Raw genomic sequence first — 23,085 nt, forward strand, 5'->3', positions numbered from 1 at the left:
TAACACCTCCTGGTCCCCCATACTAATGGAGAGTCAAACTAATATTTTAATTCCTATTTTATTCAGACTAACATACATCTAACTAGCTTTACTTGTCTATATGAAACATCAAGTCTGCAATTAGAGGTTTAGTTTTTGCCAGTTGAGACTGGTAAAAAATCCTTCCATTTTAATGTAGTTGAACCAGTTTATACTGGCAATCATCCATGCCTTCTTTATTACATTTTGTCACCATATTGTCAATTGGCATCAAACAAACGGCCTCTTTTTTTATCTTTTAGTTTTCCAAATAGAATAGTGTTGCATCCAAGGGTCCTTTGACAGCAGTGAGAGTTAATGCATATATAGGAAGTCAATCAATGCTCATTTGTACAGCAATATGTTCAATTGTTCCTTCCTATTCCTGTAACAAAGATAAAACAGCCTGCATTGCATTTTATTTTTTACTGTAAAATCCAGTTGCTGTTTGATAATGCATATAATGTATTATTATTATAATGGATTAATGTATCATGCCGATGAGTTAAATAGACCTACTCATCAAGAAGAACCTGCTGGTTATGTTGTTTCATCAGAATATCTGCCTTGGTATTCGGGCTTATGTAAATTCCAAATCCTTATGTGGTAATGTGCTTTTTGTGGTTGTTTTTATGACTTTTTGAATTGCAGACACATCAGGTTCCTTGATTGTGGCCTCTTATGTCTGCAAGTCTGTGGAAGGCAAGGCGGTCCATCTTCCACCGTCAAAGAAGCATTCTCTGTTGGCTTCACATGGAATTATTGGCAGTCAGCTTCAATTTTAAGTAGAGATTTCTCGGATTACAGTCATATTTACATGTATGTATGTACAGTTGGGTGAAAAAGTGTTTGTTCCCTTCCCGATTTGATATTCTTTTGCATGTTTGCCACACTTAATTTTTTTCAGATCACCAAACGAATATGATCCCTTAATGACCAATGACTGATTTGTCCATCATTGGATACCTCCCCCTGACTCACTGCCGGAGCCCGCACCTTTTCCGGCACATATCGGCTGTTTTGAACAGATGACATGTGCCGCTAACAGCCGCGGGAGGAATCTCGATCCTCCAGCGGCTGTTAACCCGTTAGATGCCGCTGACTGCGGCATCTAACATGTATTTACGGCAATTGTGCTTGCTGGTGTGTTTTGGGTCATTGTCCTGCTACATAACACAAGTGGTGTGCTTTAGGTAACAAACAGATGGCCGGATATTCTACTTCAGGATTTTTTGGTAGACGGTAGAATTCATTGTTCCATTTACCACAGCAAGTCTTCCAGGTCCTGAAGCAGCAAAACAGCCCCAGACCATCACACTGCCACCACCATATTTTACTGTTGGTATAATGTTCCTTTTCTGAAATGCTGTGTTAATTCTACGCCAGATGTAATGGGACATACATTACAGGAGAAGGGGGCAGTGGCGTAGGAAGGGGGGTGCGGGGGGGGCGGGCCGCCCCGGGCGGCACAATGCCGGGGGCGGCTCCGACCCAGAGAGGAGGAGGAAGAAGAAAAAAAAAGAGAGACGCGGGCCCTTTAAATCTTCGGGCGGCGCCGACCGCCGCCACGACCAGGCCCCCCCCCCCCTCCCGGTGCCAGCGCTGGCATTGGGCCCCCCTTTAATACTCACCTCTCCTGGTTCCTGCGGCAGCTGCAGCGTCTTCAGCGCCCTCTGACTCTGCGACATCTCAGGGCAGAGGGTGCGATGACGTCATCACTGCGCGCTCAGCCTCTCTGTCCTGAGCGTTGCAGAGCCGGAGAGACGCGGAGTGCACGGGACCTGCGCTGGGAACGGGAGAGGTGAGGATTTTACTTTTTTTTTTTTTCTTTATGTCTGACACACTGGGGGCAATGCTGGACACTGGGGCAGATTGCTAGACACACTGGGGGCAATATGCTGGAGACAGACTAGGGGTAATATGCTGGAGACAGACTGGGGGCAATATGCTGGAGACAGACTGGGGGCAATATGCTGGAGACAGACTGGGGGCAATATGCTGGAGACAGACTGGGGGCAATATGCTGGAGACAGACTGGGGGCAATATGCTGGAGACAGACTGGGGGCAATATGCTGGAGACAGACTGGGGGCAATATGCTGGAGACAGACTGGGGGCAATATGCTGGAGACAGACTGGGGGCAGATTGCTGGACGCACTGGGGGCAGATTGCTGGACGCACTGGGGCAATGCTGGACGCACTGGGGCAATGCTGGACGCACTGGGGGCAGATTGCTGGACGCACTGGGGGCAGATTGCTGGACGCACTGGGGGCAGATTGCTGGACGCACTGGGGGCAGATTGCTGGACGCACTGGGGGCAGATTGCTGGACGCACTGGGGGCAGATTGCTGGACGCACTGGGGGCAGATTGCTGGACGCACTGGGGGCAGATTGCTGGACGCACTGGGGGCAGATTGCTGGACGCACTGGGGGCAGATTGCTGGACGCACTGGGGGCAGATTGCTGGACGCACTGGGGGCAGATTGCTGGACGCACTGGGGGCAGATTGCTGGACGCACTGGGGGCAGATTGCTGGACGCACTGGGGGCAGATTGCTGGACGCACTGGGGGCAGATTGCTGGACGCACTGGGGGCAGATTGCTGGACGCACTGGGGGCAGATTGCTGGACGCACTGGGGGCAGATTGCTGGACGCACTGGGGGCAGATTGCTGGACGCACTGGGGGCAGATTGCTGGACGCACTGGGGGCAGATTGCTGGACGCACTGGGGGCAGATTGCTGGACGCACTGGGGGCAGATTGCTGGACGCACTGGGGGCAGATTGCTGGACGCACTGGGGGCAGATTGCTGGACGCACTGGGGGCAGATTGCTGGACGCACTGGGGGCAGATTGCTGGACGCACTGGGGGCAGATTGCTGGACGCACTGGGGGCAGATTGCTGGACGCACTGGGGGCAGATTGCTGGACGCACTGGGGGCAGATTGCTGGACGCACTGGGGGCAGATTGCTGGACGCACTGGGGGCAGATTGCTGGACGCACTGGGGGCAGATTGCTGGACGCACTGGGGGCAGATTGCTGGACGCACTGGGGGCAGATTGCTGGACGCACTGGGGGCAGATTGCTGGACGCACTGGGGGCAGATTGCTGGACGCACTGGGGGCAGATTGCTGGACGCACTGGGGGCAGATTGCTGGACGCACTGGGGGCAGATTGCTGGACGCACTGGGGGCAGATTGCTGGACGCACTGGGGGCAGATTGCTGGACGCACTGGGGGCAGATTGCTGGACGCACTGGGGGCAGATTGCTGGACGCACTGGGGGCAGATTGCTGGACGCACTGGGGGCAGATTGCTGGACGCACTGGGGGCAGATTGCTGGACGCACTGGGGGCAGATTGCTGGACGCACTGGGGGCAGATTGCTGGACGCACTGGGGGCAGATTGCTGGACGCACTGGGGGCAGATTGCTGGACGCACTGGGGGCAGATTGCTGGACGCACTGGGGGCAGATTGCTGGACGCACTGGGGGCAGATTGCTGGACGCACTGGGGGCAGATTGCTGGACGCACTGGGGGCAGATTGCTGGACGCACTGGGGGCAATGCTGGACACACTGGGGGCAATGCTGGACACACTGGGGGCAATGCTGGACACTGGGGCAGATTGCTGGACACACTGGGGGCAATGCTGGACACTGGGGCAGATTGCTGGACACACACTGGGGGCAATGCTGGACACTGGGGCAGATTGCTGGACACACTGGGGCAATGCTGGACACTGCGCCTGTGCGGCCGCCCTGCTTGTGAATCCCAGCCCCGCACTCTGCATAATGCATAACACACTGTGGGGCTGGGATTACCAAGGTGGGTGGCCGCACTCGCCGCACAGGCACAGTCTGCAAGCCTGGCTGTGACGTCAGACGGCCAGAGCTCTCTGCGCCTGCACCAAACAGCGATACACAGCGCAGGCACCGGATTTCATGGGTAAACAGTGCTGAGGGGGCGGTGCCCGGCGTTGAGTGACGGCAATGGGGGGGGGGGGGGCGCCAAACTCGGAATCAGCCCCGGGCGGCAAAAGCTCTAGCTACGCCAGTGGAAGGGGGAAAATCACTTTTTCGCACAAGGCCCTGTAGGTTTGGATTTCTTTTTCCCTTAATTATAAAGACCTTCAGTTAAAAGCTGCGTTTTGTGATTACTTGTGTTATCTTTGTCTAATATTTACATTTGTTTTCTGATCTGAAACATTTCAGTGTGACAAACATGCAAAAGAAATCAGAAAGGGGCAAACACTTTTTCACACAACTGTATGTATGTATTTATATATAATATGTAGGAAAGTCGTCAGATTTTGTCATTTTGTTTTCTTGTAGGACTTGCCCAAACCATCTGAAGAAAAAATTAAGCTTATTTTAAACCAAAGTGCCTGGACCTCCCAATCCAACGCTTTAGCATCTTGTCTACCCAGGCTGTCAGGAAAATCAGAAACTGGAAAAACTGGGCTAATCAACCTAGGGAATACTTGTTATATGAATAGTGTCTTACAAGCACTTTTTATGGCTACAGAGTAAGTACCTAGAGTTTAGCGTTGTTATTCGCCTGTAACCAGTAGCAATATCTGCTGAAAAAGAAGCAATGATAACCTGTAACAGTTGCCTTGTAAAAGAGGTGCAACATGGTGTGATACGGAGCAGGAATGGCTGGATAGCGTTATTCATCATAATCTTATTATATAGCCGTGCTACATTGATTAATGCACCATAAAATCAGTAAGTGCATTGATATGTTGCCTCCACTGTTACTATTGACTACTATACAGAAGTAGTTCATTGCCAGGTTTGTGAACTCGCTTGAATGTTTATTACTCCTTCCTAATAATAGTGAAAAATATCATGGCACTCGCTTGTGGTACTAGTGAGTGCTGTGGTATTTTGCGCTACTCCTTGGAGAGACGCCCCCCACCCTACCCCCACTACAGAGCACCACAATTTTCTAGCTATGAGTGCTGTGCAGAAAATTTATTTTATTTTTTCTTCTTCCTGTAAATTCAAAGCTCTCTAACTTGTGAAGTTCAATGATCCACACCAGAGTCATTGGCAACCTCCAGAAACTGATCAGAAACATCATAGCAAAGAATGAATTAATCTGATTTAGGCCTCATTCAGACATCAGTTATGTTGTACGTGTTGTATCCTTTCTTCACAGGAACGCCTACAAATATATTCTATATAGGTCTTTTCCACGTGAAGGTTTCCTTTCTTTTTTTCTCTTTTGCTGATAAAATCAAAGAAATCTCTGATTTTTGATCCATTCTATGAATCAAAATTGTCAGTTCAAGTCAATGGGTCTGAAAAAAAACCAGCACAGTTGTATCCCAGTACTTTTTGTGTTTCGCTGTACACACTGTGCAGAATTATTAGGCAAGTTGTATTTTGATCACATGATACTTTTTATACATGTTGTCCTACTCCAAGCTGTTCAGGCTTGAGCGCCAATTACCAATTAAGTAACTCTCTGTAATGAGGAGGGGTGTTGTCTAATGGCATCAAAACCCTATATAAGGTGTGCTTAATTATTAGGCAACTTCCTTTCCTTTGGCAAAATGGGTCAGAAGAGAGATTTGACGGGCTCTGAAAAGTCCAAAATTGTGAGATGTCTTGCAGAGGGATGCAGCAGTCTTGAAATTGCCAAACTTTTGAAGCGTGATAACTGAACAATCAAGCGTTTCATGGCAAATAGCCAACAGGGTCCCAAGAAGCGTGTTGGGCAAAAAAGGCCCATGAATTGAGGAAAATCAAGCGTGAAGCTGCCAAGATACCATTTGCCAAGATGCCATTTGCCACCACTTTTGCCATATTTCAGAGCTGCAACGTTACTGGAGTAACAAAAAGCACAAGGTGTGCGATACTCCGGGACATGGCCAAGGTAAGGAAGGCTGAAAAACGACCACCTTTGAACAAGAAACATAAGATAAAACGTCAAGACTGGGCCAAGAAATATCTTAAGACTGACTTTTCAAGGTTTTATGGATTGATGAAATGAGAGTGGCTCTTGATGGATCAGATGGATGGGCCAGAGGATTTATCAGTAAAGGGCAGAGAGCTCCACTCCGACTCCAGCAAGGTGAAGGTGTGGTACTGGTATGGGCTGGTATCATCAAAGATGAACTTGTGGGACCTTTTCGGGTTGAGGAAGGAGTGAAGCTCAACTCGCAGACCTACTGCCAGTTTCTGGAAGACAACTTCTTCAAGCAGTGGTACAAGAAGAAGTCGGTATCGTTCAAGAAAAACATTATTTTCATGCAGAACAATGCTCCATCACATGCCTCCAACTACTCCACAGCGTGGCTGGCCAGTAAAGGTCTCAAAGAAGAAAAAATGACATGGCCCCCTTGTTCACCTGATCTGAACCCCATAGAGAACCTGTGGTCCCTCATAAAATGTGAGATCTACAGGGAGGGAAAACAGTCCACCGCTCAGAACAGTGTCTGGTAGGCTGTTGTGGCTGCTGCACGCAATGTTGATCGTAAACAGATCAAGCAACTGACAGAATCTATAGATGGAAGGCTGCTCAGTGTCATCATAAAGAAAGGTGGCTATATTGGTCGCTAATTTTTTGGGGTTTTGTTTATTTCTAAATTTTGTGCAGTTATATTGGTTTACCTGGTGAAAATAAACAAGTGAGATGGGAATATATTTGTTTTTTATTAAGTTGCCTAATAATTCTGCACAGTAATAGTTACCTGCACAAACAGATATCCTCCTAAGAGAGCCAAATCTAAAAAAACCTCACTCCAACTTCCAAAAATGTTAAGCTTTGATATTTGAGTCTTTTGGGTTGATTTGAGAACATAGTTGTTGATCAATAGTAAAAATAATCCTCTAAAATACAACTTGCCTAATAATTCTGCACACAGTGTATAAGGGTACCGTATGTTTCCACGTGCCGGAATGGCTGCACTTTGGACGCAGCGGACACCCCGCTCCACCCAAAGCGCCGCCCCCCTTTGTACACGCAGTGATTCCGCATGTGTTCAATGAACACATGCGGACTCACCGCATCCTATCCATAGAGTGGATCCTATCCATAGAGTGGGCTAATAGATTACAATCTTGTAAAAAACACAGATTAAAATGGATCTGTTTTTGTCAAATGCAAAAAAAAACTTCTGCTTAAATGAGGTCTTGCATGTTCCTTTAAATTATAGAAGAAATTGTTAGTGTTAATGTGTAGGGCAGTATTCACTAATTTTGTAAGTAGCATTCCTAAAGAGTATTTTAGATAAACCAAAGTTAATTGCATAGTTAGAAAAATATTTTTATATATTGTATCTAGTGTCCATGAAGTCTCATGTCGGGTAGGACTATTTTACTAGTTTTTTTCTTTTATAACCTAAAGTAACACTCTTTTAAAATCTTCTTATCATCGATATAACCTTGGTAAAGTCAACCAAAGCAAGACCAGTGTGGACCTGCACAAATGACAAAACAACCTCTCGAAGCATTGCATAGCTGAAGCTGTGGCACAAGGTTGTGTTTGGTGAGGAGTCCCACCTATGGGGATAGCGAGAGTCTGCTGACCCTCATTCCACCATGAGTGGAGGCTACTTTTGTCCACATTTTAGTCGAAAATGATGACAAAGTTTTGATGAGTTACATAAACACACAAAACTACCCTTGTTTTTCCTGTCGGTGTCAATGTGATTTCTATATTTTGATTTCTGGGTAACTTGTATGAGTGTAATATTTGTAGTTATTAATAAAAATATACTTTTAGATGTAATTTATTGGCTCATTTTGAAACCTGAGATGTGTAGATTAGATGTGACAGAGTCTTAGAAAACAAAAAATTACAGTGTTCAATGTTGAGGTCCTGGAATCCGTTCATATATTCATCTAATCTTCTTTCAGTTTTCGGAGGCAGGTACTATCCCTTAATTTGAATGGCTGCAACTCATTGATGAAGAAACTCCAGCACCTTTTTGCATTTCTGGCTCATACTCAGGTATTTATCCAGTAAAAAAAAATAGAAATGAGACTTTCCAAAGCATTAGACAGTCAACAAGGTTTACTGCATGTTATAAATCTTGTACAGATAGGGTTTTCATCCCCACCCCTTAAATTTTCATGTTACAGGCTATTTTGGACGAAAAAGAAACAGCCACTTTCAGGTAGTTTTTTTTTTTTTTTTTGGACTGAAGAGTGTACTTTAAACATTTAAGTCAGGAGTGAGGAACCTCGTGCCCTCTGGCCGTGCACGGCCCTTGATGACTAGTGATGAGCGAATATACTCGTTACTCGAGATTTCCTGAGCACGCTCGGGTGACCTCCGAGTATTTTTTTTCTTGCCGCAGCTGAATGATTTAGATCTGTTAGCCAGCATAAGTACATGTGGGGATTCCCTAACAACCAGGCAACCCCCACATGTACTTATGGCTAACAGATGTAAATCATTCAGCTGCGGCAATAAAAACTAAATCTCTGAGCACTAAAAAATACTGGGAGGACCCCCGAGCATGCTCAGGAAATCTCGGGTAACGAGTATATTCGCTCATCACTATTGATGACGTTTTATCCAGTCCCCGGGCAGATTCTTGGGGATTGTAGTGCTTGGGTCGGCATCTGTATTTTGACGGTTGCTGGACAACTCTTTTTTTCTTGCTCTGTGATCATGCATACGCAGTATTCACTACTGAGCGATGAGGCGCATGTAATGAGAGTCAGGGTCAGGACATACTTGTGGGCAGATTTAGAGCAATTTGTATGACCCCCAAAGATGGGATAAATATTCAAATGGCCCTTGGTAGAAAAAAAGACTTCCCACCCCTGATGGGGTGTATTCATTTGTGCCAATATAACCTAAATCTGCACTGTTTTGCATATATCACCCCCTTAAGAATGCACTTTCCAGCTTTATGTACCCTCCAGTTTCAATAGGAATGGTCCTATAGTTCATGATGCCCTGTTTGATCTGCACAGTGCAGGATCTCGGCTGGCATCCTGCCAGCATTGTTGTACTGTGTGGAGAACAGAGCTTCTACTGTGAAGGATGATGTCATGGAAAGGGGATCTCATACCAGGAATCAGCAGTGCCTGTGTGTTGGTAACTTAGAGGACCAATGTACTCCAGGATGAAGCTGTATATTTAGGGTTTAGAAAGGAAAGTATTGCTGGAACACCTATGTAGAGGGGACAGAAAGGAGAGAATTTGTGTAGCATAGGCTCTATGTGGAGGGGTCAGAAAGGAGAGATATACTGAGAGAATGACTGTATATAAAGTGAGACAGATATATTGCATGCTGAGCTGCATATAGAGTGGACAGGAAAGAGGTGTACTGCAGTTTGTGCTGCATATAAGGGCTATTAATAATTTAACTATATTTGTTGGATGCTGATGAAACCAGTTATGTAAAAGCGGCGTTTGCAGTTTCACATCACTGTCTGCAACAGGATGCAAACAAAACTCTGCATTGGCGTTACAAGAGCCGGAGGGTTGAACTCTGAAAGAACCAGCTGATAACTATGAAAAAACCACACAGCAGCAATAGTGATGTAGATTGCAAAAAATAAAATAACTCCGTCACTATTAGCTTGCAAAGTTTAGGTTATAATTTCTTAAAGGGAATAAAGGGAACCTGTTACCCCCAAAATTGAAGATGAGCTAAGTCCACCAGCATCAGGGGCTTATCTACAGCATTCTAAAAATGCTGTAGATAAGCCCCCGATGTATCCTGAAAGAGTACAAGCAGTGCGCAGGCGCTGGGCCTCTGACCTTTCCCGGCGCCTGCGCACTGCAGTACTTTTCTCTGCCCTTAACAGGGCAGACAAAGTACGCCGGAGCCGCAGCGTGAAGACAAGAAGAGGACGTCATCGTAAGAAGATGGGAGGCGCTGGTCCGGACCGTGATGCCCATTGGACCGGGCTGCAGCAGGACCGCCCCTGGTTGAGTATAATCTAACCTCTTTTTCTCATCTTTCAGGTTACATCGGGGGCTTATCTACAGCATTCCAGAATGCTGTAGATAAGCCCCTGATGCTGGTGGGCTTAGCTCATCTTCGATTTTGGGGGTGACAGGTTCCCTTTAACTGAGCATTACCAGAGATTTGTCTCTGTGGACGTGTACGTCTTCTTCTGTATGACGTAAACCAATTGAAAGCAGGCAGCAACACAAGGGAAAAAAACCACTCCCTCCTCAACATTTATCTCCCCAGAAATCTTACTCCAATCCGGCTGTAAAAACACCAAGGAGCTGCTTCAAACTGACATGAAAGCTTTGATCCTAAAGGCTTGTAATGACACACAACTCTGCTGTATATTTTCACAGTAGCTGCAGAGATCAGTCAGCAGAGGGGGACATGTTCTTTTCTCCCCTGCATGACGATACCTCGTATGAGTGGTCAATCTCATGCAGGGGGAGATGAGCTGAATTCATTATGTAGTGTGTGCCATATAATCAATATGGCACATCATACTCTAACGGGCCTGTTATTAAGACTGGTCTGCACAATGCCTGTCCTAATGAATTGGCCCCATAGTTCTTTGAATGCAACAATGAAATAGCAAAAAATGCTTTGTCCTAAATTCCTAAGATGGCATGGCCATAAAAGGTTTATTGTTGTTTTAACAATTCTATCACCTGTTTGCCCATAGTAATAGGTTATATATGTCCTAGGGGGTGATATATTCCCTTTAAAGAAAATTTTTAATAAAATGAATTTGAAATTGCTGTAAGTTCTCGAGTTACATTTATATTATCTTTAAAAATGGATACACAAACTTAAATGAAAACATATAGTTAAATGTGATAAATATTATTATAGATTTATTGGTTTATTTAGATGATTTAGAGATTTTTATCATTGCGTTTACACAGCATATCTACAGTAAATCTGTAATTTAGAACTTAATATTTTTTTTAATTTTTTTTTTTTTGTAAGTCGGCAGTAGCTTTGCAGAAGGAGACAGGGCTGCATAACATATTTACTATAATTTTGCACCAGAATTTACTTTTCATTATTAGGAACACACAGCCATTAGTGCACCAGATATGTTATGAGGCGTGTATCTGTAAACATATTGTATCTGGTACATTTACTTTTAGTTAGTGATGAGCAAATTTGCCAAAATTTTAATTTGTACGTTTTCTCAAATTTGGTGCGGAAACTTGATTCACATTGAATTAATTTAACACAAGTCACAAGTTTCTCCAGACCCCAGAGCATAATAAAATATATGCTGGAAAGACAAATGATAATCACCTAACCCTCACCTGACTCTTCATCTTTTTCGTCCTGTATGCTCTCCACTTGGTCAATGTTAGCAATTTCCATTGCCTTTGGCGTATTACTATGCCGTGACAATAAGACATTGTGCAACATACACCATGATGTTATACATACAGCCCAGTATGGACCAAAAAGGATACGATCTCCCCCACACGCTCATAGCAGAGTGTTATACGTATCATAAAAAGAGATCGTATCACCAACCTATAACTAGGACACTCCTATAAGCATAGATAACACAATAGAAAAACAGAGTACACGTCCAAACCTCTTTGTAAAAAGGATATAAATACACTTTTTATTGAACCAAATCCGTACATAAATAACAACAAAGTAACAAGAAAAAATATATATAAGGAAATTCAGTAAGGGAACAGATAGAAGCACTGAAAAAACAGTGATATCCCCAAAGTACATCTGCAATCATTTAATACATAAAGTGCCAAATAGTGCAGCATGTCATCAACCAGAGGGAAGAGAAGGAGAACGGGTGCCTATCATATATCCTATAGTAGGTAAAACGTCTAGATAGCAATCAGATATCGTGCACTAAATACCACCACCCAGCTCCTCCAATCTTACCCATCATGCAGAGTACAAGGGGTCACCGTCCACGCCCCAACGCGCGTTTCGCGTTAGGCTTCGTCAGGGGGCATATAATGCATTGTGCAACATCATTATATTGTTGGTTAATCACCCTAGAAGATGCTGGAGATTGTCCTGTAGAATGTAAAGGCCCCGTCTCACTAAGCGATTTACCAACGATCACGACCAGCGATACGACCTGGCCGTGATCGTTGGTAAGTCGCTGTGTGGTCGCTGGGGAGCTGTCACACAGACCGCTCTCCAGCGACCAACGATCAGGGGAACGACTTCGGCATCGTTGAAACTGTCTTCAACGATGCCGAAGTCCCCCTGCAGCACCCGGGTAACCAGGGTAAACATCGGGTTACTAAGCGCAGGGCCGCGCTTAGTAACCCGATGTTTACCCTGGTTACCAAAAAAAACAAACAGTACATACTCGCCTTTCGGTGTCCAGGTCCCTTGCCGTCTGCTTCCTGCTCTGACTGAGCCGCCGTACAGTGAGAGCAGAGCGCAGCGGTGACGTCACTGCTGTGCTCTCACTTCTCACTGTACGGCGGCAGTCAGAGAGAGCAGGAAGCAGACGGCAAGGGACCTGACGGACATCAGAAGGCGAGTATGTACTGTTTGTTTTTTTTTTACGTTTACGCTGGTAACCAGGGTAAACATCGGGTTACTAAGCGCGGCCCTGCGCTTAGTAACCCGATGTTTACCCTGGTTACCAGTGAAGACATCGCTGGATCGGTGTCACACACACCGATTCAGCGATGTCAGCGGGGCCTCAACGACCAAAAAAAGGTCCAGGCCATTCCGACACGACCAGCGATCTCGCAGCAGGGGCCTGATCGCTGGTACGTGTCACACATAGCGAGATCGCTATGGAGGTCGCTGTTGCGTCACAAAACTTGTGACTCAGCAGCGATCTCGCTATGTGAGACGGGGCCTTTAGCCCGCAAGGTCCGGGTCCTCTGCCCTCTGTATCAGTCTGTCATTGTTAGTTTTGTTTACTGTAAGTGATATCTATAATTTGTATGTAACCCCTTTTCTCATGTACAGCACCATGGAATTAATGGTGCTATATAAATAAAAATAATAATAATAAATAATAATATTGTTGCTTGAAGTTCTTGTTTGTTTGTTTTTTTTTCTTCCTTTCATAGAGAGAAGCATATGCACCCCAGGTTTTCTTCGAGGCATCTAGACCACCTTGGTTCACACCACGATCTCAGCAAGATTGTTCTGAGTATCTCCGATTTCTCTTAGACAGGTATAGTAGAATTGTATTAATTGATTCATTTTTCTTGCCCTGAATCTAAATAACCCATTTCCTTGTTAAAAAGTAATTAAAGCAGATCCTACATTGTCATAGAATGGGCCTCACAAACTGATTTTGCTCAAGTATGTACTTTACAAGAAGCTGTAGTAGTAATAGGAGGCCCCTTAGCCAATTACAGGTGTCAGCTGACAATGTCTTCAGGCTGTGGGAGATAAGCAGCCTCAAGAATTTACAAGAATTTAGATCCATCCACATATATATATTTTTTTCATTATTAATCTATATCTGACAATTTCTATAAAAGTTGTTTTATTAATATTTAAGAAAGAGAGGAGGCTCAGTAATATTGTTTTTTTTCTCTTATGTATGGTAAAGTAAAACTTCTGATAATGGTAACAGTTGATTAAGAAAAATAGCCACTTACGCCCATCAGGTGGTGTACTTTGCAGATCATATAGTGTGGAGATTATTTTGGTGGATCTAATTGATCACTTTTGTTATCCATCTAACTTTTATTTGTCTTTCCATGTTGTTAATAAATTATAATTTGTCTTTGTTAGATTACATGAAGAGGAGAAAACCCTCAAAGCTTTGTCCTCCAGGAGTCCAGATACTATGATCACTGATGGTAATGTGCAGCCATGCTCCCCTTCAGCAGCAGATGTCATTCCCAACCTACAGAACACAAGCTGGAGAAGTGATAAGACCCTGATAGAAAGTATGTTTGGAGGAAAGCTCCAAACTAACATTTGCTGCCTGAACTGCAGGAGTACTTCACAGAAAATAGAAGCCTTCTCAGACCTTTCTTTAGCATTTTGTCCTTCAGCAGCTGATAATCCTGCACAGAACATGATCTGCTCACCTGTAAAAAAAGATGATGATTGTATAGAAATTGATGTTGTACCGGAAACTGAATTGAAAACTGAAACTCTTCCATCTTCTGGATGTGACAATGACTCCACCAAGCCGAAATCTGCAGGGAGTGACGTTCAGGCCAATTGTTCTTGTGCAATAAACACCCCTACATGTGAAAGTACAGTAGAGTGTGCTATTGACTCTTGTAGAAACAGTGGACGAGATAAACCATTGTCTGTAACAGACTTGTTAAATTATTTCTTAGCTCCTGAGATCCTTGATGGAGAAAATCGTTATCATTGCGAAAAGTGTTCTTCCCTCCAGAATGCTGAAAAGACTATGCAAATCCTGGAAGAGCCAGAATACCTCATATTAACTTTATTAAGATTTTCATATGATCCAAAATGTCATGTGAGGCGTAAAATTCTGGATAATGTTTCCATTCCACTGGTACTTGAGCTGCCAGTAGAGAGAACTACCTCAGTGGCTTCTCCTGGAGATTGGAATATAGATGTTGACATTCCTGATGTTGGAGAAAATTTGGCCAAGAAGCTAAAACCATCTGGTACTGAAGATATGAGCTGCACACAACTTATACCTTACGTTTTAAGTTCCATTGTAGTCCATTCTGGCACCTCTTCAGAAAGTGGTCATTATTACTCATACGCTAGGAATATCTCCAATTCAACAAGATGTATCCAACCAGAGAAATCCATTTCTCATCAAAGTCAGATAGTAGGCAAGGAGACTTGCAATGTGGTTGTTGGAAATGACAAACCGTGCAATGATCTGTCAAAAGAATGGTTTCTGTTTAATGACAGCAGGGTGACTTTTACATCATTTCAGTCTGTTTTAAATATTACAAGTCGATTTCCAAAGGATACTGCCTATGTGCTGATATATAAAAAGCACAGCTCTGGTGATCTAGAGAACGTGCAGTCTAGTTCTGCTCATGGACTATGGGTCAATGGAGAGCCCCCACTTCAGAAGGAGCTCATGGATGCTATTACAAAGGATAACAAACTCTATTTACAGGTATGGGCTAACAACTATGCTGTGGAATTTATTAACTGATAAACTACATTAATCTGTTAATGACTACCCACTGTCTTTTGTCACCTGGTGATGCAGATCCCAAGTCTGCATTGACGTTCCTACTCCTGCAACGAGGGCTATGTAATGTATAGAAGCATTTGCAAAATATTTTTTGAAAGAAAAAGGGTGAAGTGTATTTACCCCTTTCTGACATCCGACATATTATCCTGTCCATTTGGGCTGGGCCCGTCTGACCATGGATGGGATGGTACGTCATAGCCGATCGGCCGCGCATACGGGTGGTGTGCAGACCGCTCCCGGCACTTTAACCCCCGGAACGCTGTGATCAAACATGATTGCAGTGTTCCGGAGTCGGCACAGGGGCTGACAGACTCCGCTGCCATGGAGACCCGATGTCATGACGACATCCAGGTCTCCAGAGCTGAGAGACTTCCTGTCATACGCAGTGCATGTCAGGAAGTCTCTAAGGTCAGTCCGCAGAAGCTGCAGCTCTGACAGCTTCTATGGGGTTCAAAGTTCTCACCGCACATCTAAATAAGTTCCTTGGGGGGTCTAGTTTCCAAAATGGTGTCTTTTGTGGGGGGTTTTTACTGTTTAGGCACATCAGGAGCTCTCCAAACGCGACATGGCATCCGATCTCAATTTCAACCATTCAATTTCAACCAATTTTGCGTTGAAAAAGTCAAACGGCTGTCCTTCCCTTCTGATCTCTGCCATGCTCCCAGACAGTGGCTTACCCCCACATATGGGGTATCGGCATACTCAGGACAAATTGTACAACAACTTTTGGTGTCCAATTTCTCCTGTTACCCTTGGGAAAATAAAAAAATTTGATTGTGAAGTTATTTTTTTGTGAAAAAAAAAATGTTCATTTAAAAAAAAAAATCCATAAATTTCTGTGAAGCACCAAAAGTGTTAATAAACTGTACCTTGAGGTGTGCAGTTTTTAGAATGGTGTCACTTTTGGGTATTTTATAGCATATAGACCCCTCAAAGTGACTTCAAATGTGATGTGGTCCCTAAAAAAAAAAAGAATGGTGTTGTAAAAAGGGAGTTATAAGGGTTAAAAGTTGACCAGCGATTTCTCCTAACAAATTTTTGGTTACAACATTGTGCTGATGTAAAGTAGACATGTGGGAAATGTTACCTATTAAGTATTTTGTGTGACATATCTCTGTGATTTAACCCCTTCCCGACATGTGACGGAATAGTACGTCACATGTCGGGACCCCCCGCTTTGATGTGCGCTCCGGCGGTGAGCGCACATCAAAGTCGCGACATGTCAGCTGTTTTTTACAGCTGACATGTGCGCGCAATAGCGGCGGGTGAAATCGCGATCACCCGCCGCTATTAACTAGTTAAATGCCGCTGTCAAACGCAGACAGCGGCATTTAACTACCGCATCCGGCCGTGCGGCCGGATATGAGCGCATCGCCGACCCCCGTCACATGATCGGGGGTCGGCGATGCTCCTCCATTGTAACCATAGAGGTCCTTGAGACCTCTATGGTTACTGATTGCCGGTGGCTGTGACCGCCCCCCTGTGGTCGGCGCTCACAGCACACCTGCATTTTAGCTACATAACAGCGATCTGATGATCGCTGTTATGTAGCAGAGCCGATCGGGCTGTGCCTGCTTCTAGCCTCCCATGGAGGCTATAGAAGCATGGCAAAAGTAAAAAAAAAAAGTTTTTAAAAATGTGAAAAAAATAAAAAAAATATAAAAGTTTAACCCCTTCACCCCCGGAGCTTTTTCCGTTTTTGTTTTTCGCTCCCCTCCTTCCCAGAGCCATAACTTTTTTATTTTTCCGTCAATTTGGCCATGTGAGGGCTTATTTTTTGCGGGACGAGTTGTACTTTTGAACGACATCATTGGTTTTAGCATGTCGTGTACTAGAAAACGGGAAAAAAATTCCAAGTGCAGTGAAATTGCAAAAAAAGTGCAATCCCACACTTGTTTTTTGCTTGCCTATTTTGCTAGGTTCACTAAATGCTAAAACTGACCTGCCATTATGATTCTCCAGGTCACTACGAGTTCATAGACACCTAACATGACTAGGTTATTTTTCACCTAAGTGGTGAAAAAAAATTCCAAACTTTGCAAAAAACAAAACAAAACAAAATTGCGCCATTTTCCGATACTCGTAGCGTCTCCATTTTTCGTGATCTGGGGTCAGGTGAGGGCTTATTTTTTGCGTGCCGAGCTGGCGTTTTTAACGATAGCATTTTGGTGTAGATACGTTCTTTTGATCGCCCGTTATTGCATTTTAATGCAATGTCGTGGCGACCAAAAAAACGTAAATCTGGCGTTTCGAATTTTTTTCTCATTACGCCATTTAGCGATCAGGTTAATGCTTTTTTTTAATTGATAGATCGGGCGATTCTGAACGCGGCGATACCAAATATGTGTAGGTTTTTTTTTTTTTTATTGATTTATTTTGATTGGGGCGAAAGGGGGGTGATTTAAACTTTTATGTTTTTTTTATTTTTTTCACATTTTTAAAAACTTTTTTTTTTTACTTTTGCCATGCTTCTATAGCCTCCATGGGAGGCTAGAAGCAGGCACAGCCCGATCGGCTCTGCTACATAACAGCGATCATCAGATCGCTGTTATGTAGCTAAAATGCAGGTGTGCTGTGAGCGCCGACCACAGGGGGGCGCTCACAGCCACCGGCAATCAGTAACCATAGAGGTCTCAAGGACCTCTATGGTTACAATGGAGGAGCATCGCCGACCCCCGATCATGTGACAGGGGTCGGCGATGCGCTCATATCCGGCCGCACGGCCGGATGCGGTAGTTAAATGCCGCTGTCTGCGTTTGACAGCGGCATTTAACTAGTTAATAGCGGCGGGTGATCGCGATTTCACCCGCCGCTATTGCGCGCACATGTCAGCTGTAAAAAACAGCTGACATGTCGCGACTTTGATGTGCGCTCACCGCCGGAGCGCACATCAAAGCGGGGGTCCCGACATGTGACGTACTATACCGTCACATGTCGGGAAGGGGTTAAATCACCCCCCTTTCGCCCCAATCAAAATAAATCAATAAAAAAAAACCCCAACCTACACATATTTGGTATCGCCGCGTTCAGAATCGCCCGATCTATCAATAAAAAAAAAAGCATTAACCTGATCGCTAAATGGCGTAATGAGAAAAAAATTTGAAACGCCAGATTTACGTTTTTTTGGTCGCCACGACATTGCATTAAAATGCAATAACGGGCGATCAAAAGAACGTATCTACACCAAAATGCTATCATTAAAAACGCCAGCTCGGCACGCAAAAAATAAGCCCTCACCTGACCCCAGATCACGAAAAATGGAGACGCTACGAGTATCGGAAAATGGCGCAATTTTGTTTTGTTTTGTTTTTTGCAAAGTTTGGAATTTTTTTTCACCACTTAGGTGAAAAATAACCTAGTCATGTTAGGTGTCTATGAACTCGTAGTGACCTGGAGAATCATAATGGCAGGTCAGTTTTAGCATTTAGTGAACCTAGCAAAATAGGCAAGCAAAAAACAAGTGTGGGATTGCACTTTTTTTGCAATTTCACTGCACTTGGAATTTTTTTCCCGTTTTCTAGTACACGACATGCTAAAACCAATGATGTCGTTCAAAAGTACAACTCGTCCCGCAAAAAATAAGCCCTCACATGGCCAAATTGACGGAAAAATAAAAAAGTTATGGCTCTGGGAAGGAGGGGAGCGAAAAACGAAAACGGAAAAACGGAAAAAGCTCCGGGGGTGAAGGGGTTAAGGGCATGAAAAGTCATATCAAAGAAATTTTTACCACTATCATGAAGTACAATATGTCACGCAAAAACATTGTCAGAATCACCAGGATCCGTTGAAGCCTTCCTCGCAAAATCTTCGTCCCAACCCTAACACAACTCTTCAACCTCTCACTTACAAACGGTCTCTTCCCCTCATCCTTCAAACACGCATCAATCACACCTATCCTCAAAAAACCCTCCCTCGACCATCCTCTGTGTCCAGCTATCGCCCGATAACCCTTCTCCCTTATGCCTCAAAACTACTGGAACAGCATGTCCATCATGAACTGTCTTCCCACCTCTCCTCCTGCTCCCTCTTTGACCGGTTACAAACTGGCTTCCGACCACATCACTCAAGTGAAACTGCCCTGACTAAAGTGACCAATGACCTACTAACTTTCAAGAGCAAGCGACACTACTCTGTCCTCCTCCTCCTGGACCTGTCTTTTGCCTTCGACATTGTGGACCACTCCCTCCGGTTACAGATTCTCTCATCTCTTGGCATCACAGACTTGGCCCTATCCTGGATCTCCTCATATCTAACAGAGCCAACATTCAGTGTCTCCCTCTCCCACACCACCTCCTCATCTCGCCCCCTGTCTGTCGGTGTTCCCCAAGGCTCAGTTCTAGGACCCCTACTCTTCTCCATCTACACCTTCGGCCTGGGACCGCTCATAGAATCCCACGGTTTACAATATCATCCCTACGCCGATGACACGCAGATCTGGACCCGATCTCACTTCCTTACTGACCAAAATCCCACAATGTCTGTCTGCTATTTCATCCTTCTTTTCTGCTCGTTTTCTAAAACTGAACATGGACAAAACAATTCATCATCTTTCCCCCACCTCATTCTACCCCTCCACCCGACCTGTCCATCAATGTCAATGGCTGCTCACTTTCCCCCGTCCCGCACGCTCGGTGCCTCGGGGAGATCCTTGACTCTACCCTCTTTCAAGCCACATATACAAGCCCTTGCCTCCTCTTGCCGATTCCAACTCAAAAACATCTCCCGGATCTGTGCATTCCTTGACCATGAAACCACAAAACACTAGTACATGCCCTTATCATCTCCCGCCTCGACTACTGCAACCTCCTACTCTCTGGCCTCCCCTCTGGCACCACTCCAATCCATCCTAAACTCTGCTGCCCGACTAATCCACCAGTCTCCCCGTTACTCCCCAGCCTCTCCTCTCTTCCAGGCCCTTCACTGGCTTCCTATTGCCCAGAGGCTACAGTTCAAAACACTAACAATGACTTACAAAGCCATTCACAACCTGACTCCTCTATACATCTGTGACATGGTCTTCCGTTACCTACCTACATGCAACCTTCGATCGTCTCATGATCTCCTTCTCTACTCCTCTCTCATCTCACCTCCCACAACCGCATCCAAAACTTCTCCCGTGGTTCCCCTATACTCTGGAACTCCTTATCCAACACATCAGGCTCTCGCCTACCACGGAAACCTTCAAAAGGAACCTGAAGACCCACCTCTTCCGACAAGCCTACAACCTAATCACCACAAAACACAGATAAATCCCATAAAATATCACCTTTATTTATAACAAATAAAACAAATACATAGAGACAGGTACAGAGGAAAAGGTGATGACAGTGGAGCTCTAGATGGCAGTACACAAAGCCAAGCAAAGGGCCAGAGGGACCACCCACAGCATACACATACCATAGAACAATATACTCGGCTATCAACCCATAAATATGGACAAATAAATATAAAGTAATAAATATAAATACTAAGACCTATTCTTTACCAAGCCAATAACGTTATAAAATAGCATATAATACCTGGTATGTGCAGCGGTGAGAAAGGAGCTGCCTTGCGCTCAGAAACGCATGTCGGGGTGGGCTCTGGGTCCCCCACCGCTGCACATACCAGCCATAGGATCTGCAGGACATGCTGGGAGTTATAGTTCTCCCAATGGGATCTTAAAGCAGCACTCCAGTGTTATTTTTCCGTTCTGGAGTGGTGCTTTAAATATAAGTCCTGTGCCCCCATTCTTAGGGTATGTGTACACGTTGCGGATTTGCTGCGGATCCGCAGGGTTTTTTTGAGGTGCAGAAAAGCTGCAGATCCGCAATTGATTTACAGTACAATGTAAATCAATGAAAAAAAAAAATGCTGTGCACACTTTGTGGAAAAATCCGCTTCGGAAACGCTGCGGTTTTAAAGAAATAGCATGTCAATTATTTTTTGTGAATCTGCAGCGTTTTTGTACCCACTCCATTATAGAAAACCGCAGGGGTAAAAACCGCAGCAAATTCTTAAGAAAACCGCAGCAAAAACGCACAAAAAACGCTGCGGAACCGCACAAAAAACCGCAGGTGCGTTTTCTGCCAGGAGAGGCAGAGTCCGCACCAGAAATTCCTAAGCCTAATCCGCAACGTGTGCACATAGCCTAAGGGTATGTGCACACGATGCAGATTTAGTGCAGACTTGGTGCAGAACTGCACTGTGAGTTACAGTACAATGTAAATCAATGTGAAAAAAAAAAAGCTGTGCACATGGTGCAGAAAAATCTGCGCAGAAACGCTGCAGATTTCAAAGAAGTGCATGTCGCTTCTTTTGTGCAGTTCTGCAGCGTTTCTGCACCCCTCCATGATAAAAATCTGCACTGGTAAAATCTGCACAGAAACTGCACCAAATCTGCACCTGCGTTTTCTGCCAGGAGATGCAGATTTAGTGCAGAAAATTCTGCACCACATTTCCTACGTGTGCACATAGCCCCTTACTCACCCTCCAGCGTCTTCATATAGTACTTTACAGACACCACACTGGTCCCACAGCACCATCTTCTACCCGCAGCTTCCAACATAATAACATACCATTATATGTGGTGTTACTATTATATATAATATGTTGTTAAATTTTACCACATTTTTTTTTTATTGCTTCAAATATTTTTTTCCCTATTTTCCACCTCTAAAACCTGGGTGCGTCTTATAGTCCGGTGCGTTTTAAATTCCGAAAAATACGGTAAATGTGTATGTTTTCTTTCAAGTAACAAGAATGTATTTTTTTACCTTCTTTAGGAGCAAGAACTAAATGCACGCACACGAGCCCTACAAGCAGCATCTGCTTCCTGCTCTTTTCGACCTAATGGTTTTGATGACAATGACCCACCTGGGAGCTGCGGTCCCACCGGCGGCGGTGGAGAAGGAGGGTTCAGCACCATTGGCAGACTTGTCTTTTGAATAAGACTAAATATCAATATATTGTCCAGTATGCACTGATGACAAAACCACACTGGCCGATGAGACTGTGTAACTCAATTTCTGACTGTGACATATCGCATTTCACTGAACATAAACCAATCCATTTAATTGACGGGCAGCTTCTATATTTACAAGATTTATGTAAACTTGAATGGATATGCATCAGTGTGTAAATCCTTAAAAAAAAAATGCTGCCTATATATACAGTTCTTCTATAAATACAATTATAAGAGTGTAGCGATCTGTGAAACCGGTATTTTTTTGTTCTTTTTCACTACATTGTTTTTGTTACATTTTCCTGAAATAGTGAAAGCTTTATGGTGCATCCTATGCCGAAAGCAATAATGGTTTGCATTCTGATCCAGTTCAGGGTATTTTCCACTAAAATATAAAGCACCAGAAAGAATGTGTATAGATCCATGAAGTCACTTTTTATGAAAATGCATGATCTTCTACAAAATTTTTTTCTTTTTAATCTAGAAAACAAAATGCTAACTTTATAGTATTTCTAAATTGTTTTCAGAATTTTTTAAAATTCTATTTCAGGGAGTACATCTGCTGTGTAAATGAGGGAAAGTTCTGTATGTGCCTTGCAGTACTGTAAATCAAAATGAGATTCCTCTGGATTGTCTCGTGTGATAAGTATTCAATATTGTTAATATTAAGAATTGCGGCTTAAAGTTACTTTATTGCTGAAGTAAAACAGTGGTTCCATAAATGTTCTTATGGTCTTGCTGTTATTTCTAGAAAAAAAAATAAAAAATTAAAAATACTGTATGTGTACATAAGTATATATGTGAGTGTGTATCCGTGCATGCATCTGTGTATAGTGCATTTGTTCTTTCGAGTTCTGGATTGGTGGGGTTCCAACGGGTTGGGCCCCCAGCTTTTGGGAAGTCATCCCGATCATATGGATAGGGATAACTTCCAAAGTTGGTACAACTTCTTTATCTACAATTATGCCAGAACCTTATATCCCATGTAAGAATGTTTTTCTATGGAGGCTTTAATTGTGCAGCCACAATGTTGTGTAAATTAAATTCCTAGTG

At 44.1% G+C, this 23,085-nt stretch overlaps 1 protein-coding gene across 1 annotated transcript in view; it reads left to right on the top strand.

Annotated features, from left to right (window-relative positions):
- Positions 1 to 22,754, top strand: part of USP38 (ubiquitin specific peptidase 38) — a 64,482-nt gene extending 41,728 nt beyond the window's left edge. The window contains exons 7-11 of the mRNA XM_077279260.1: positions 4,350 to 4,543; positions 7,887 to 7,980; positions 13,003 to 13,109; positions 13,679 to 15,008; positions 21,854 to 22,754. Coding sequence (XP_077135375.1) covers positions 4,350 to 4,543; positions 7,887 to 7,980; positions 13,003 to 13,109; positions 13,679 to 15,008; positions 21,854 to 22,015 — 1,887 coding nt within the window. The 3' untranslated portion in view covers positions 22,016 to 22,754. The remainder of the gene's footprint in view (positions 1 to 4,349; positions 4,544 to 7,886; positions 7,981 to 13,002; positions 13,110 to 13,678; positions 15,009 to 21,853) is intronic.
- The last annotated feature ends 331 nt before the right edge of the window (positions 22,755 to 23,085 follow it).

This window comes from Ranitomeya variabilis, chromosome 1 (assembly GCF_051348905.1).
Source record: "Ranitomeya variabilis isolate aRanVar5 chromosome 1, aRanVar5.hap1, whole genome shotgun sequence".
Taxonomy (NCBI): domain Eukaryota; kingdom Metazoa; phylum Chordata; class Amphibia; order Anura; family Dendrobatidae; genus Ranitomeya; species Ranitomeya variabilis.